The 19062-nt window shown below is 44.7% G+C and overlaps 1 protein-coding gene across 5 annotated transcripts in view; it reads left to right on the forward strand.

Annotated features, from left to right (window-relative positions):
- The window catches only part of LOC123767961 (uncharacterized), a 301614-nt gene extending 282914 nt beyond the window's left edge, over nt 1-18700 (forward strand). For 3 of the 5 annotated variants that reach the window (XM_069306507.1, XM_069306506.1, XM_069306508.1), the window contains one exon: nt 18530-18700. In XM_069306507.1, the coding sequence (XP_069162608.1) occupies nt 18530-18674 (145 nt within the window). In that variant the 3' untranslated portion in view covers nt 18675-18700. The remainder of the gene's footprint in view (nt 1-18529) is intronic. The other 2 variants (XR_011223182.1, XM_069306509.1) reach the window with 2 other exon arrangements.
- Nucleotides 18701-19062: the final 362 nt, after the last annotated feature.

Below are 19062 nucleotides of genomic sequence, written 5' to 3' on the forward strand. Positions count from 1 at the left end.
GTGCGGAAGACATGTAGGTGGACGAAAAAAGTGTTCTTCCATCTTGTGGACATGAGCATGCTGAACTGTTTCAACATGTACCTTGTGAGAACTGGACGTAAGCCCACTTTCCGTGACTTTGTATTTGATGCTGCAATACAGTTATTAGGAAAGTTTGCAAAAGATGTCCCAGGTATTCAGCGGCCCATCATAAACCCACTGTTGCAGCATGCTGGTACTCCACGCCTCGCTCACACTGAAGGCTTCCTAGCACACAAACTTAAGTATTTGCCACCTGGTGTGAAGCGTGCAATAGCCCAACGTGATTGCTTGGTGTGTAAAACAACGACACGTAGAGACAAGAAACGGAAGCTTGTGCAAACATGGTGTGAAACGTGTGGTATCCCATTATGTGCTGTCGACTGCTTCAATGACTACCACAGTCTAGAAATCTTCTAAGTGTGCTTCAAAGTGTGTATAGCGTGTGCGAGTGTGTAAATATGTAAACATATAAGCAGAACATATAATATAATAGACTGTAATGACATATTATATTGCCGTAATTGAAAACATTTGTGTGCGCCTGTGTATACTCAAATATGCAACAATTATTGATACAAAATATGTTCAAACAGTATTTGAAACACAATTAGTGAAAAAAAATTAGATAAAATGCGCTTAGACATTGTAAATAAATAGCGCGAAAATATATTTGTGGCAACTCTGGCTGTTTGAGGACCGCGCGCAACATCTCCCGGGCGTGTACTGCATGAGCGACCATGCAGATTGTGACGTCATCGCAGAGCTTCTCGGCTCTATTGCAACAAAAGTAAGTACAATAGAATTTTTTTTTTATTTTTCCCGTGATCAGTGAACAGAACTTAACAGATTAGCAAAAAAAAAAAAATTTTTTTTTTTTCAAAATGACATGCGCCTGTGTGGATAGCAGGATATTAGACCCCGAGCATGTTAAGGGTTAAGAAACAAATTTCCCCATTTAAAATAAAGGAAATAAATTTAATCTGTTCCACTCCCAAAAACATCCATACTTGTATGACATTTTTTTTATTTAAATATAATACTGCACATGTAATTATAAATGTTTTGTTGTACTGTTTTAATGTTTACCTTATGAAGAGTCGTAGCTGACTTGAGGGAGACGATGGTTAGGTGGGAAGGAGAAGAGGGGTTATGGTGTAGAAGGAGAATCCACCTCTGAGTCAGGCCGGCTCTCTCTTCTTGGGAATTTCACCCCACTGGGATATGGTTGTGGTTCACTATCACTGGCTCTTCTTTTCTCTACTTTTGCAAAGAACGTTTTAACAATTGAACAAAGAACTATTGACAATTGCTTTTGTCTTTGTTTTAGGATGTTCCTAAAACAAGACCGCAAATTGTCACACTTTCGCGCTCACGGTAAAAAAAAAATAAACTTGCCCCAAGTGCGCTGGGCGGTTCGGGTGATCGAGAGGCAACATTGAAAAGTGTTGCCTCTCTTTTCACTGTCCTGACCTTAATTTTCGATGTTCGTACTGTCTCCACTCGATCATCCGGACTATATGGGAAGGACCCCCAGCCGGATTATCACATTTTTCGGATAATGGTACTTTTTCACCTACGAGTCCAAAAGTGACAATTTCCAATTACAGTGGTACCTCGCATAACGAATTTAATCCGTTCCATGTTCGTCATGCGAAACGGACGTCATACAAAACGAGTGTCTCCCATGTAACCAGTGTGATGCACTGTGTTTATTGTGAAATTTCCCTAGTGTGCATGACATCAAATGTTCCCCAAAATATAATTTTTCTTTGTAAAATGATAAATTACCGTCCCTGAACATGTCTATGTAAAGATAATTACCAAATTCCACTTACTTTGGCTGTGAGGGCGTGGACAAGGTGCGCTGTGACGTCATCAGGGGCTGGTCGCCCGAGTGTGAAGCTCCCAGACACGGTCGCGCAGGCCATTCAAGCACCGCGTGTTGCCACAAATATATTTTCAAATATTTTTCCTATGCATTTCCAATGCGGTTTTATTTGTTTCTTTTATCGTATATGATGCATATTTGTGACCTTTACAATATGTATACAGTAGAATGTTCATAATTTTCCATGAAACTGTGATACATGTGTCAGTAATGTGTCCACAATAAATGTTTATTGTCACAATATTACGTGGTAAAAATTCACTAATATTACAATATGTACAGTTTCACATACTATTTACACAGTAACACACTGTATTACACACTCAGTACTTTGGAGGTGCATAATAGTCAACGAAGTAGTCCATGGTACACAGCGCGACTTAGCTCTCCTTGCACCAGCTACAGATAGATTTTTGTTTCCTGTTTCATCGTTCTGTGTGCTTGCAAATAATGCACTCGCGTGCACCCTTGGGTTTAGTACTTGTAGGTGGTATGTAGCCAAGCTTGTAAAGCATAAAGTAGTATTGAAACGATTATAGGAAAAGCTCAATTTGTAAGGTAGTCTTGAAAAGATCGCTTTGTAAGGTCCCACACAGGAAGAGATTCAGCTAGCCTCAAAGAGTGTCCATCAGTCAGGAAGAGATTCAGCTATCCTCAAAGAGTGTCCATCAGTCAGGAAAAGATTTAGGTATTCTTAAAAATATCAATGAACACCTCCACCATGGAAGCCGCTAACACTGTTCATCTATGCTACTTGTATCAGATGCATCATCACTGAACGCAGAAAACGATTCATCTATGTATCATCTATATACATTAGAGATGGCAAGGGTGGGGCTCAGAGCTACACCTGGATACGCTCGCTGTATCATCCTCATAGGTGCTGTATCACAGGCATCCGACCGTTGTGTTAAGCCCTTATTGCGCCTAGCTTCACCAATGTTATGACCCTTATGTTCTTCAAACAATAGGGTCTGAATTGCACTGACTGAGTACAGTCTTTCAACACCGTGTGGGACAGGTGTTTGAGAGCCAGAGGCACGTGTGCTACAAATGGTTGCTCACGCACTACTAACCCAGCCAGCAGCCCTTGTCTTTCATATTCGTTATAGCAAAAGGTTCGTTCAGTGTTTGTTGGGTAGGCTGCTCCATTATGACAATCTTTCTTTGTTTCAAATGTGTTCCATTTGTTTTGTATTTATCACTTACGTCTCAATAATGGAGCAGCCTACCCGACAAACACTGAACGAACCTTTATGACCTTTGTCCATTTTCCAAATTGTTTCAACAGTTTTTATTTTTTATTTTTTTTTTTTTTTTTAAGAAACATGGAGCAGTCGACCTGTAGACCACCGAACGAACCTTTTTGACATTTGTACTGGTTTTCAAAATTCTTCATTTTTTTTATTATTTACGTTTTTTGTATGTAAGAAACATGGAGCAGCCTACCTGCCGACCACCGAACGAACCTTTTGCTATAAGACAAATGAAAAATAAATATTGAACACATTTGAAGAAAGGAAAATGTCATAATGGTTTATTCAGTGTATGTAAGGTAGGCTTCTCCATTATTGAGACGTAAATGACAAATAAAAAACAAATGGAACACATTTGAAACAAAGAAAGATTGTTATAATGGAGCAGCCTACCTGCCGAACACCGAACGAACTTTTTTGACATTTGTTGTATATCAGATATTTCAATTCTTTTTTCCTACAAAAACGTCAATGCTTTGCAACATCTCAGCAGTCACCCTTTTATATCCCAGCATCATTAGCATCTTTAAACAAGAACAACATAATTTATGTGCATCGTCGGAGGCGTCTAAGAATGTGCAAGCAGCAGCGCGACCCCACCATGTGGTGTTGACGTTACTCAAACCAGCGTTCGTCATACGGGACGATTTGACGCCGATCGGGCCGTTCGTTACCCAAAATATTCGTCTTTTGGGGCAATCGTTATGCGAGGTACCACTGTACATTTATACTACAAACAACATAATTTGAATTACCTTGCCACATATAATTATTAAATATTCAACTAGAAACCTCAACTTACCTTGTTGTTGTTCGTCTTCTTGATTGATGCAACACATCTTGAAGTTAAGAATTCTTAACAATTTACGTAACCTATACTAACACAACACTAAAATTAACACTTAAAGTTACTGTACAGTTCATTAAGCAAAGTTAGTTTTGACTGCCAGCTGCTGAAGCCTCACTGGTTGAAGGCATTTGGGTTGCCTGTGAGGCCTCGTTTGTTGAAGGCGCTTGCATGCGCCTCACTTGTTGAAGCGCTTGCATGCCCTCACTTGTTGAAGGCGCTTGGCTTGCCTGTTACGCCTCACTTGTTGAAGGCGCTTGGCTTGCCTTTGACCCCTCACTTGTTAAAAGCGCTTGCTTGCGCCTCACTTGTTGAAGGCGCTTGGCTTGCCTGTGAAGCCTCACTTGTAGAAGGCATTTGGCTTGCTTGTGACGCCTCGCTTGTTGAAGTCCAAAAGTGAGGCGCTTGCTTGCTTGCGCCTCACTTGTTGAAGGCGCTTGGCTTCCTGTGGCGCCTCACTTGTTGAAGGCATTTGGCTGCCTGTGATGCCTCACTGGTTGAACAACACATAACTTGTCTTTAATTGCTAGGACAACCTTCTTCCTCTTAACACCTCCAGAACGATTGATGCTGCTACCAGACATAATCTTGGCCAAAAATGTTCAAAGTTACTATGAAAATAAGAGTTATTTAAAAAAATATTTCACTAATGGCGCAGCACTGTGTATAACACGAGGGACGGACGCACATGGGTTGACCAGTGTTGGACGGGTCCACTTGGGGTGGGGCAGCTATAGCACGTTACGTAGGCCGCCAGGAGGAAAAAAAACTCGCAATATTTTTGAAGGAAATTTCAACCTGTGCACATTACTTTTAGGAAACTTATTTATTTGTTATTACATAATTACTAGTACTTATTTCATTTGTTTTTGGCTATGATTAAGTGTTCTAAAATTATGGTAATTCCTGTACCCAGGTGGTCCCTTCCGACACACCCCTCCCACCCTCCCAACACCACCCACCCACCCCACCCCCTCCTCCACCATGCTTCTAGAGCCACAGACAGGATTAATACGGTATGGCCGAATATTCATCCGGCCAACCCAGCTTTTATCCGGTTCCTGTGGCCATTTTGGCTGGATAGTGTGATAACTTTATCCGATCACGATTTTGGCCGTATAAGGGCGTTTTCCGGATGTTTGAATCCTGGATAATCGCGGGGTTACAGTATTTCATTTTTGTACCAATGTGTTCGCAATAGAATGTTCTAGAAGAACATATGTATAAAATGTCACACAAGGATGCGTTAGACCGGCACCAAATAAAAAACTACGTCGATTACACTCGTCGTGTCAACAATACAATAGTCTTACCACAAAGATACAATACAATGCCGTTCTCCCAAATAGGCTATGTGGCTATTAGAGAAAACGGAAATTTCATGGCAAACATGTTTATATTATCCCTAAGTCAATCGGATAAGAATTGGATTTTATAGAAATATTTGTTCAAATGACGCTTGAGTGCGGCGTTTGGGTGCATTCAAAAGAAAAAAAATGTCGCGCTCAAGTGATATATACCTGCAAAAGTGTTTAATTAATTAAACATGTTCACACACCGGGTTGTCACTGGTATATCAGGGCAGCTTTTCCAAGAATGTGTTCACCTTTTCAAACATTTCCAACACTTCCCTGATCTCAGTGGAAGAGGCAGCATCCTCCCTTACCTCCTCATTCCCTTACTAATGGTGTAAATTGTTGATGAGGACCTGCCATACTCCCTTGTGAGATCAGTCACACAGACACCACACTCATGCTTTGCTATAATTTCCTCTTCAAATCCATAGTAATTGTGTCTTTCTTCCTCTTGACAACGCTATCTTTAGCAAGCAGCTTGTTTGGCGACATCGTGCGTTACAAATTGTAGTCACAAAACCACTAAAAACCCAAAGAAAAGCACAAATAAATCCAGAGGGATGCTTGTCGTGTGCGATACAACAACAACACTGGCGTTGGAGGCGTCCGAGAATTTGGGAGAACCGCGAGACGCTAGGAAGCACCATGTGGTTTTGTTCGTTACTAAAGGTGAAGCTCGTCAATAGAGACAAATTTTCTGCGAGTGGCTCGCTCGTTACTGGAAATGCTCGTAAATAGAGCAGCTCGTTAATCAAGGTTCCACTGTGTACTCACCTAGTTGTACTCACCTAGTTGTGCTTGCGGGGGTTGAGCTCTGGCTCTTTGGTCCCGCCTCTCAACTGTCAATCAACAGGTGTACAGGTTCCTGAGCCTATTGGGCTCTATCATATCTACACTTGAAACTGTGTATGGAGTCAGCCTCCACCACATCGCTTCCTAATGCATTCCATTTGTCAACCACTCTGACACTAAAAAAGTTCTTTCTAATATCTCTGTGGCTCATTTGGACACTCAGTTTCCACCTGTGTCCCCTAGTGCATGTGCCCCTTGTGTTAAACAGCCTGTCTTTATCAACCCTGTCAATTCCCTTGAGGATCTTGAATGTGGTGATCATGTCCCCCCTTATTCTTCTGTCTTCCAACGAAGTGAGGTATAATTCCCGTAGTCTCTCCTCGTAGCTCATACCTCTCAGCTCGGGTACTAGTCTGGTGGCAAACCTTTGAACCTTTTCCATTTTAGTCTTAAGCTTGACTAGATATGGACTCCATGCTGGTTCCGCATACTCCAGGATTGGTCTGACATATGTGGTATATAATGTTCTGAAAGATTCCTTACACAAGTTTCTAAAGGCCGTTCTTATGTTAGCCAACCTGGCATATGCTGCTGCTGTTATCCTCTTGATGTGAGCATCAGGGGACAGGTCTGGCGTGATATCAACCCCCAGGTCTTTCTCTCTCGGACTCTTGAAGTATTTCATCTCCCAAGTGATACCTTGTATCTTGTCTCCTGTTTCCTACCCCTATCTTCATTACATTACATTTGCTTGGATTAAACTCTAACAGCCATTTGTTCGACCATTCCTGCAGCTTGTCCAGGTCTTCTTGAAGCCTCAAGCTGTCCTCCTCTGTCTTAATCCTTCTCATAATTTTGGCGTCGTCAGCAAACATTGAGAGGAATGAGTCTATACCCTCTGGGAGATCATTTACGTATATCAGAAACAGGATAGGTCCAAGTACAGAGCCCTGTGGGACTCCACTGGTGACTTCACGCCAGTCTGAGGTCTCACCTCTCACTGTAACTCTCTGCTTCCTATTGTTTAGGTACTCCCTTATCCACTGGACCGCCCTACCAGTTACTCCTGCCTGTTTCTCTAGCTTATGCATCAACCTTTTATGGGGTACTGTGTCAAAGGCTTTCCGACAGTCCAAAAAAATGCAGTCCGCCCATCCTTCTCTTTCTTGTTTAATCTTTGTCACCTGATTGTAGAATTCTATCAATCCTGTAAGGCAAGATTTACCCTCCCTGAACCCATGTTGATGGGTTGTCACGAAGTCTCTTCTCTCCAGATGTGTTACTAGGTTTTTTCTCACAATGTATGTGTAATTACCTAAGTGTAATTACCTAAGTGTAGTTACAGGATGAGAGCTACGCTCGTGGTGTCCCGTCTTCCCAGCACTCTTTGTCATATAATGCTTTGAAACTACTGACGGTCTTGGCCTCCACCACCTTCTCACTTAACTTGTTCCAACCGTCTACCACTCTATTTGCGAAGGTGAATTTTCTTATATTTCTTCGGCATCTGTGTTTAGCTAGTTTAAATCTATGACCTCTTGTTCTTGAAGTTCCAGGTCTCAGGAAGTCTTCCCTGTCGATTTTTTCAATTCCTGTTACTATTTTGTACGTAGTGATCATATCACCTCTTTTTCTTCTGTCTTCTAGTTTTGGCATATTTAATGCTTCTAACCTCTCCTCGTAGCTCTTGCCCTTCAGTTCTGGGAGCCACTTAGTAGCATGTCTTTGCACCTTTTCCAGTTTGTTGATGTGCTTCTTAAGATATGGGCACCACACAACAGCTGCATATTCTAGCTTTGGCCTAACAAAAGTCATGAACAATTTCTTTAGTATATCGCCATCCATGTATTTAAATGCAATTCTGAAGTTAGAAAGCATTGCATAGGCTCCTTGCACAATATTCTTTATGTGGTCCTCAGGTGATAGTTTTCTATCTAGAACCACTCCTAGATCTCTTTCTTTATCAGAATTCTTTAAAGATTTCTCACATAATATATAGGTTGTGTGGGGTCTATGTTCTCCTATTCCACATTCCATAACATGACATTTATTAACATTAAATTCCATTTGCCAAGTGGTGCTCCATATACTTATTTTGTCCAGGTCTTCTTGAAGGGCATGACAATCATCTAAATTTCTTATCCTTCCTATTATCTTAGCATCATCAGCAAACATGTTCATATAATTCTGTATACCAACTGGTAGATCATTTATGTACACAATAAACATCACTGGTGCAAGAACTGAACCCTGTGGTACTCCACTTGTGACATTTCTCCATTCCGATACATTGCCTCTGATTACTGCCCTCATTTTTCTATCAGTCAGAAAATTTTTCATCCATGATAGAAGCTTACCTGTCACCCCTCCAATATTTTCCAGTTTCCAGAACAACCTCTTATGTGGAACTCTGTCGAAAGCCTTTTTTAGGTCCAGATAGATGCAGTCAACCCAACCATCTCTTTCCTGTAATATCTTTGTGGCTCGATCATAGAAACTGAGTAAATTCGATACACAGGATCTTCCAGATCGAAAACCATACTGTCTGTCTGATATTATATCATTGTGTATGTGTATGTGTATGTGTATGTGTATGTGTGAGTGTGTGTGTGTGTGTGTATATATATATATATATATATATATATATATATATATATATATATATATATATAGATATATAGATATATAGATATATATATATATATATATATATATATATATATATATATATATATATATATATTTTCAAAAGACTTCACAAATACACAACTGATTAGAACTTGCGTTTCTCTGATTTTATATCTACATTTGAGTGAGGTGGGAAGGGTGATGTGGCATTAACACAAGACAGAACAATAGGGGATATTAATAGGGTATTAAAAGTATCAACACAAGACAGAACAGAAACAATGGGTATTGAATAGAAGTGTTTGTAGAAAGCCTATTGGTCCACATATTTCTTGATGCTTCTATATTGGAGGATATATATATATATATATATATATATATATATATATATATATATATATATATATATATATATATATATATATATATATATATATATATATATGAAAATGAAAACTCACACCCCAGAAGTGACTCGAACCCATACTCCCAGAAGCAACGCAACTGGTAACTACAGGGCGCCTTAATCCGCTTGACCATCACGGCCGTAAAAGGAAGTGATAGCCGAGGCTATTTGAGCCACTTCCCCGACGGCAACTCGGATGGTAATCTTGGGCATAGCATTTCACCAAATCACCTCATTCTTTGGGGCACACGTGAGGAACACAAATGCGAACAAGCCTGAATGGTCCCCAGGACTATATGCGAATGAAAACTCACACCCCAGAAGTGACTCGAACCCATACTCCCAGAAGCAACGCAACTGGTAACTACAGGGCGCCTTAATTAATGGGGACCATTCAGGCTTGTTCGCATTTGTGTTCCTCACGTGTGCCCCAAAGAATGAGGTGATTTGGTGAAATGCTATGCCCAAGATTACCATCCGAGTTGCCGTCGGGGAAGTGGCTCAAATAGCCTCGGCTATCACTTCCTTTTACGGCCGTGATGGTCAAGCGGATTAAGGCGCCCTGTAGTTACCAGTTGCGTTGCTTCTGGGAGTATGGGTTCGAGTCACTTCTGGGGTGTGAGTTTTCATTCGCATATAGTCCTGGGGACCATTCAGGCTTGTTCGCATATATATATATATATATATATATATATATATATATATATATATATATATATATATATATATATATATATATATATATATATATATATATATATATAATGTGTGTGTGTGTGTCGTACCTAGTAGCCAGAACGCACTTCTATGCCTACTATTCAAGGCCCGATTTGCCTAATAAGCCAAGTTTTCATGAATTAATTGTTTTTCGACTACCTAACCTAACCTAACCTAACGTTTTCGGCTACCTAACCTAACCTAACCTATAAAGATAGGTTAGGTTAGGTTAGGTGGGGTTGGTTAGGTTCGGTCATATATCTACATTAATTTTAACTCCAATAAAAAAAAATTGACCTCATACGTAATGAAATGGGTAGCTTTATAATTTCATAAGAAAAAAATTAGAGAAAATATATTAATTCATGAAAACTTGGCTTATTAGGCAAATCGGGCCTTGAATAGTAGGCATAGAAGTGCGTTCTGGCTACTAGGTACGACACACACACAATTTTATATATATATATATATATATATATATATATATATATATATATATATATATATATGTCGTACCTAGTAGCCAGAACGCACTTCTCGGCCTACTATGCAAGGCCCGATTTGCCTAATAAGCCAAGTTTTCAAGAATTAGTGTTTTTTCGACTACCTAACCTACCTAACCTAACCTAACCTAACTTTTTCGGCTACTTAACCTAACCTAACCTATAAAGATAGGTTAGGTTAGGTTAGGTAGGGTTGGTTAGGTTTGGTCATATTGCTACGTTAATTTTAACTCTAATAAAAAAAAAAAATGAGCTCATACATAATGAAGTGGGTAGCTTTATCATTTCATAAGAAAAAAATTAGAGAAAATGTATTAATTCAGGAAAACTTGGCTTATTAGGCAAATCGGGCCTTGCATAGTAGGCTGAGAAGTGCGTTCTGGCTACTAGGTACGACATATATATATATATATATATATATATATATATATATATATATATATATATATATATATATATATATATATATATATATATATATATATAACCCTCCCATTATTGATAAGAAAGTAAGAATGGATTTTGTTAGTTGTACTCTAGAGTATGGCTTCCAATCACGTGCCCCTTATATTAGCTGAAATTTTTCATTTTCCACAAATTTGCGGGGAATAAAATCTTACGCGTGTTTGTACCCGTGAGCGTCAAAAGTTTTTACTTTACTCATGTTTTTCAAGTTTATACTTGTTTCACACCGTTTTTTTTTTTTTTGTATAGTGTTCGGAATAAAATTCCCTACACAGACATATGCATATCAAATACAATTCCTTGGAATTCACAGCTGTAGAGATGACGGAAAACACACAACCGGAACCCGCTCTTGACACTCCAACTCACACCCTCAACACCCGCAACACCCACAAAAAAAGTTTCTCTTGTTTCGTGTATACTTACTTTAGTTTTCGTGCTACAGTTCTCATTTAGGTATCAAAATATTCCTAAGAAAATAGACTACAATACTGAAACAATCTAAGACAATTATGTGTACTTACCAAAGCAAAGACGATTGTAGTAAAATAAGTTGAGCATTTTATCTCCACTCCACCTCCTTCAGGTACTGATTCCTGAAGTTGCTCAACAGATGTTCCTAGGTGGAGTGAAGCTGGTGTGGGTGGTTATTTCTTGTCCACCCAATACACCCTTTTCCTGTGATAAGTGGTGTAACTAGGTATGACGCAAAGTGGAACATCGCATGTCTTGCACGCTATACGAGTTTCCTTCCTGATACCCGACTTTGAACACACTTCACACCTGCGACGTTTGGGGATTTTTACCAGCTCATGTTTCAATTTATAGTTCAGGCGAGTCTCTGCTATAACAACACGTCGCTGTTGTCTCTGGGTTGGCAATAAACTACTGTCTGAATCGTCGCTCTCACTATTGTTTTCAAATAGTAATGTGGAATATGAATTATCTTCATTAGATTCAGCTTCAGCACTAGGTATAGACGTGAAGAGAGGGCGCCTTACACCCAACGGGCCAGGTGTTGATGGGTCAGCAGCAGGATACACAGGACCAGTGTCATCATTTATGTCTGGAGCATGAACTAGATGTGGAGATGGTGTAGTTGTTGCAGGCCACTCTGCCTTGTCAAATTTCAATAAAGACCAAATAGCAACTTCATGGAACTGGAGCAGAGTTAGTTTCCTTCGATCATCTGTGTTGGCCTTGTACAATGCATAAGCGTTTTGCAATGCCATTTGCAAGAAATAAAATGTTATTTTCTTGGTCCACTTGTGACATTTCCTGGCGAAATGGTAATACTTTACCATTTGATCAAAGTGGTCAACACCCTTCATGAACTTAGTGTAGTCAACAATTGCCTGTGGTTTGTTCACCACAACCTGCTGTAGTCTTACTGTTCCATCTGCCCTGCGAATTCGTTTTCTTTTCTGAACTTTCTTTGTGTCTGCATTGTGTAGGTTGGGCGAGGGGAGGCCGAGGGGGGAGAGATCCGATCGCTCCACGTGACAACAAAACAATGGGCCTGTCACGTGACCCAGTAGGCCGACGTGACTTGCGGCCTACTCGAGAGAACGGGAATTTCATGGCGCGGAGTTTGAAACAAACCCCAAGTAAATCGGATTTAAACTGGATTTTTTACAAATATTTTAAACCGCACCATAAATTTACGTCGTGATCCGACAAGCGGTTAGGGAAAACGCCCGTAATTCCAAGCCGAAAATCCAGGAAAGTGTTAAGAGAGGTTTCAGGGGGCAATGGACCTGGAAAACCCCTTGTGATTGGGGTTTTCCTTATCTGCCATCGACCGGGGTTAGGCACCCAGAAAGGTAGGCATAACAAAACAAACCCCACATGGTAAAAACTAAAACAAAAACCGAACATAGAGGTAGAAACTCCTTACAATCACAAGGAAACAAGCAAACAAGCAAACATCACACTTTACTGTCGCGCCGATCGTCCGCGCAGCCCTCCCCGCCCCGGGAGGGGGAGGGGGGAGCCCCGGACCTACCGCGCCGGCTGCCAAGCTTCAGTTCGTTCGCTAATGTCAACCGGGATTGACGCTTCTCTGGCCTCAGTTTCCTAGGCGGTGTTTGCCTTGTGTGGCGTTCACTGCCGTGTGTTGTGTGGTGGCCAGGAGTACTTCATCAGTGCTGGGGCTGCATGTGCTTAGTGGCTGACTTCCCTAAGCGCCCTGTGAGTACTGCCCTTGCGTAACAGGGTTATCTTCCCTGGGGCGTTCGGGAACCATTCCCGTAGAGGTTCTTGCTGCTCGGCATTTGCCTCGCCCTTGGGGCCAGCTAGGGTTTGGGGCCCTTGTTTGGTCCTGGGTAGGGATTGGTATTGTGCTGGTTAGGGCGTCAAGGTGTTGCGCAGCCTGCCACCTAAGCGGCGGCCGGTTTCTGTTGCCTCTGGTGACAGTGTACTTTTGCAGGGTTTTTCTTTTGTTTTTAATTTTTCATGCCTGGTGGGGGTCTGCCTAAGGTGGTTTTAGCTCCACTGGTATTGTTTGGCGGCCCTCTGCTAGGCCCCCGTGATTGTACACGTCTCAGGGGTTTTCAGTGCTATAATCTACCCTCCTGTTATGTTTGGGTTTCTTAACCAGTTAGCAACACCTTGCCCGGGCTTCCCGTAGTTGTTACCCTACGGGCCCTGGAAACCCCTGTCTGGGCTCGGGGGACCATTGCATGTGTCTTCCGGGTTCCAACCCGTCTTGTACGGGATCGTTGGTTGCTGTTCCCTTGTCTCCGGGTGACAGTCGCCATTTTTACCTCCGTCATGCTGCCTGTTGGGTCACTGACACCTTGACCCGGAGTCTTGCGAGTGATTCTCTGCTTGTTCTCCAGTACTCTCCTGATGTTATTACTGTTCAGAGTACAGGCGGCTTCCGTGTTGCAAGCTTGGTTAGGTTGCTGCAACATGCTAGGTTGGTTTCCCACTCGAATGCCCCATGGCCGCCCCGTTTGGTTCAGTGCTGTTCGCCCCTCTCCCTCCATGTTCCCGGCTCCGGACCGTCTGCAGGTTTCGGGGTCGGGGCGGGGTTTAGTTGCGGCAGAGACTCGGGCGGTTTTCGGGGGCTGCCCTGTTCGGGTTGGGGACGGAGGTTTGAGCCTGTGCCTCCTGCCAAGGCTTCTGGGTCTTACTAGTGGCCCTTTCTTGTTGCCTTTCCCATGGACTCTTGCTTTTCTTTAAGGGCGGAGGGCTTGGAGGACGGCTCTGCCCCGGGGCCTCTGTTGTTGGTTACCGGGGCTGTGGGGGATGCCTGCTAGCAGTTCTGGGGCGGTTTTGCCCCTGCCGGGGTTTTTCTGCTGTTGGGCGACGTTTTTCGCCCATCCAGTCTGCTAGCTTCCCACATTTGCTGGCGTGTTTTTGTGTATTTAGCATCAGTCACAGCCCCTGCTGGCGGCCATTTTCGTCTGCCGGTTTCACGGCGTGGCCACCAGGGCGGCGTTGCGGTTTGTTTACATGCGTCTGGGTGTGCGAGCTAGCGTCTCGGGTGAGTTTTCAAATTTTTTTCAGGGTTTTTGTTCTCCTGTTGTCGTTTCTTTGTTTTTCTGGTGTTTTCTTGCCGTTACCTGTTCCTCTGGGAACGTTTGGGTGTTGATTTTACAACGGGTTTTTCCAATTTTTCTGTTTTGGGTCTGAGCCTTTGGGTTTAGGCTCAGTGCCCCTGGCTGGTATGCTTGCTCCCACACCTTGTCCCTCGGTTTTCGGTCTGTTGGGACCGTTTTCCCAGGGGGTTCTGCTGGGGGCTGTGCTTTGCCTTTCAGTGGTGTTCTACGCCGGCAAATGTGGTGGTTTGGGCTCTTCCTGGTTCGATTCTGGGTTCCTTTGGGTTCCTTGGTTTCGTTCTGGAGGTTTCTTCCTCTTGGGCCCCCTTTTGTGGGTTCAGGGGACTTTGTTTCCTCGTGTGACCCGGTTCTGCCTTCTGGGGTTCCGGGGTCTTCCTGGCTTGCAGACTGATCTTTTTGGGTCTTGGCACATGTTGTGGTTGTGCTGGGACTTTGCGGTTTTGCTGTCGAGGTGGGCCTTTTGATGCAGTTTTGTGCCTTCTTTGCCTGGCCGGCGTGGTGCTCTGTGCCCACTAGTCGGCGACTTGTACTTTTACAATATATATCCTCACCTAGTTGTGCTTGCGGGGGTTGAGCTCTGGCTCTTTGGTCCCGCCTCTCAACCGTCTATCAACAGGTATACAGGTTCCTGAGTCTATTGGACTCTATCATGTCTACATGTGACATTGTATGGGGGTCAGCCTCGTTACTTGTGTGTGGAGTCACCACATTACTTCCTAGTGCTTTCCCGTTACCATTCTGACACTAAAAAAAAAAAAATCAGTCTCTGTGGCTCTTTTGGGTACTCGGTTTCCACCTGTGTCCCCTAGTGCGTGTGCCCCTTGTTACGTAGCCTGTCCTTATCAACCCTGTCGATTCCCTTGGGTATCTTGAATGTGGTGATCAGGTCTCCCCTCACTCTTCGTCTTCCAGCGAAGTGTGGTTTAATTCCCATAGACTCTCCTCATGACTTGGGTAGTGTACTTTCGGAAGGGGTTCTGTTCCCTTCTCTGTTGACTGGGCGCTGGTGGAGCAGCTTGCTCTGTTGCCTCTCGCATGGTCCCGCTGTTGGTGGGCGCTTTGGGTTGTCTTCCGGCCTCTGCTGGCGTCGGAGGACGGCTTCTCCCCCTTGGGGGGGCTCAGAGCTGGCGGGGTTGGCTTCTTCCCCTGCGCTTCGTCATTTCCTCTTCGTGGGTGCGTGGGGCGTGGTCGATCCTCCCCATCCTTCTGGGGTTCGCGTCTGCTCTTTGCAGTCATGAGCTTTTCCCGTCTGCAGTTCTTCTGGACTTCTTCAGTCTGCTCCCTGGATCCTATGCCTTCCTCGGAGCACTGTTGTCTCCTGTTCGGATTCTGTTGGGGCCGGGTGCCTGGATGGTGGCCCTGGACCTCCAGGTCACTTCTTGGCACGTTCCTCTCCAGCTTTTCTGGGACTAGCACGGTTGGTGGTGGGGCTTCAGGTTTGCTGTTTTTATTGCCTTCCCTATTTTGTAATGGGCACTTCATATACTTTTTGCATCTTTACCGGATCTTAGTGCCCTGTCTGAGTCTGAGATTCGGTGTCTGGCCTACCTCGACGACTGGCTGGTGTGGGCTCCCAGTCAGTCCGCTTGTCTGCTCGCTAGGGGATGGTTCTTTCCAGATCGCCGGTTTTGGTTTCCAGGTGATCTGGAGGTTTTTCCATCTGTTTCCGTCCCGTGTTCGGACCTGGGCCTTGTTTAAGGCTCTTGGGCCCCTCATTGTCTTCCCTCCAGAAGTGTTACTGCGGCTGTGGTCCCGCCTTCGGCTGTTCAGGAGGGGGTCCCGGGTTGCTCAGCGGTTGCTTGAGCGGTTGTGCGGGAGTCTGCACTTCGGCGTGCTTGTCTGCCCGTGGAGTCGGGTTTGACTACGGCGTCTGTTCGTTCCTGCGGAGACTCCCCTTCCGCCTCTTGCATTCATTGGGTTCCTCGGGGGATCTTGTGTTGGTGCTGCGTCACCAGCTTCCTCTCTGGGGTTTTCGGGGTTCCGTGCCTTGGCACCTCCCCGAGCCTTCGCTTGATGTGTTCACGGACAGGTCGTCTCTCGGCTGGGGCTTTGTGACCAGTGCTCACTAGGTCGGCCGAGGTTGATGGAGTCTGTCTGTCCGTCGGGCTCACAGCACGGTTCGGGTGTTCATGGCTGTCTGGTTTGCGCTTCGGAGGGTTTGGGTCACTAGGTACTCTACCATTCAGCTCTGTTCGGACTGTTCTCTGGTGGTTCTTGCCGGAACCACAGGGGTTTGGCTAACCGTGAGGTTCGTGTCCGGGGTGTGTCCTGCGTCCTAGCGGACAGCTGTCTCGGTTCATTCCTCTTCGTGGGTTGGCCAGTCGTCGCCGATTCGTTTTGTTGGCTCTGTCGGGCGTATGGACTCCTGGCCATGGACGTCTTCGGGTCAGCGTGGTCTAGGCGTCGCCCATTTTGTGGCGCCCTTTCCCAGCTGCGAGGACTTCACGGTGGATGCTGTCGGCAGGACTGGTCGAGGTGGGGGGTACCTGTTCCTCTTCTCCCGGTCCAGCTTTTGCTTCGGATTCTGGCTCGGTTGCAGCCCATTCCCACGAGAACAGTCCTTATGGTTCCATGGTGGCCGGCCCGGCCTTCTTTTCAGACGCTGCTTGATAGGTGTCCGTACCCGGGGCGTTTTTCCTGAGGCTCCGCCTCTTTCAGCAGGCCGAATCGGTCCTGTCCGTGACTGGTTCGGCCTTCTCCTTGGCTCTTCGCGTCTGGTATTTTGACGCGGGTATCACCATCTCTATGGTGTTCAGGTGGCTTTGTTGATGGTGTCCCACCTGCGAGCTTCGTCTTGACGACAGTATGACGTTTCATACGTTTTCTCGTGTTTTGTTTCCCCTTCGCCCTGCTCATGCGTCGCCTGAACCATCCTGGTCCTTGTTCAGGGTGCCTTCTTTCTTCCCCTCAGTTTGTGGTAGCCCCTTCGGTTCAGTTTCCTGCTCTTTGGTACTGGTGGTAGCTTTATAGGTGTGCAGTCTTTCTCTGTCCTGGCGACGGTCGAGACGGCTGCTTTCCGGAGGGGTTCTTGGGGTATTGGTACTTGATTGGTTTGGCCGGGGGGTGCGTCCTGTGTTGTCTGGTTGTGCTTTTTGCTGTTGCCGGCGTACCGTGTCTGGGGATGCGCTGTGGTTGATCTGGTTCCTTCGTTCCCTGTTTTCAGGGCTCGGGTCTCCCAGGTCGTCCGCAGTGTTTTCATTCTTCCAGCCTGCGGTCTGTCTTTGCGCCCGTGCTGTTCAGACGTTTGCAGCTTTTGCTGCTGTGTTGGTGACGTCTCGGGCTCATTTCGGGCGCAGGGATTTGTGGGTCGCACAGGTTCTTGGCCGCCCATCCTTATGCGCGTCTGCTCTTGGGCATTCTTGTTGCCTTGGGTCGCAGGTTTGCGACCAGTTGTCTTGGCTTTGCGTTGCAGAGTTTGTGGCGGCCGCCTCCCGGGTTAGCCCTTTCTTTTCCTTCTCTTTGGGTATGAAGCTCCAGGGAGCCGTAGGGGCTCCCCACAGAAAACCAGCGTTGAATGTAATGACACGCCATTTTCTGGGTGAGCCCCAGAGGCTCCCTGGCAACCCTCCCTCCCACCGGTCGGCGTTTTTTTCATGTTGGTTGAAGCTTAGCTTCCGAACTGGAGCTTGGCAGCTGGCGCGGTAGGTCCAGGGCTCCCCCCTCCCCCTCCCGGGGCGGGGAGGGCTGCGCGGACGATCGGCGCGGCAGTAAAGTGTGATGTTTGCTTGTTTCCTTGTGATTGTAGGGCGTTTCTACCTCTATGTTCGGTTTTTGTTTTAGTTTTTACCATGTGGGGTTAGTTTTGTTATGCCTACCTTTCTGGGTGCCTAACCCCGGTCGATGGCAGATAAGGAAAACCCCAATCACAAGGGGTTTTCCAGGGCCATTGCTCCCTGAAACCTCTCTGAAGGGGCCAGGTTCTGGCGCTGGTCCCTGGTAGGTCTGAACTCCTTAGCTAATGTCCCGGTCTAATTTAACATACATTAGCCCGATAAGCTCCAGGGAGCCTCCGGGGCTCACCCAGAAAATGGCGTTTCATTACATTCAACGCTGGTTTTTTATAATTACATTTCTTTTGTTAACAGGACACTCTCGATTAGCTTGATGGCACAGATGAACATGAAGGGCAAGAATAAGAAGATTGGGTTTGCCAACACAACTCTGTATAGTATTATAAGAGGTATGTACCGTTTTAACACAACTCTATATAGCATTACAAGAGCTAAGTAAGGTGTCAACTCAACTGTGTATATCATTATAAGAGATATGCAAGATGTCAACACAGTTGTTCATAGCATTACAAGAGGTATGTAAAGTGTCAACTCGGCTGTGTATATCATTATAAGAGGTATGTAAGGTGTCTACTCGGCTGTGTATATCATTATACGAGGTATGTAAGGTGTCTACTTGGATGTTTATATCATTATAAGAGGTGTGTACGTTGTCAACTCAGCTGTGTATATCATTATAAGAAGTATAAGGTGTCAACTCGGTTGTGTATATCATTATACGAAGTGTGTAAGGTGTCTACTTGGATATTTATATCATTATAAGAGGTGTGTAAGGTGTCAACTCGGCTGTGTATATATCATTATAAGAGGTATGTAAGGTGTCGTCA

This window comes from Procambarus clarkii, chromosome 58 (genome assembly GCF_040958095.1).
Source record: "Procambarus clarkii isolate CNS0578487 chromosome 58, FALCON_Pclarkii_2.0, whole genome shotgun sequence".
Lineage (NCBI taxonomy): Eukaryota > Metazoa > Arthropoda > Malacostraca > Decapoda > Cambaridae > Procambarus > Procambarus clarkii.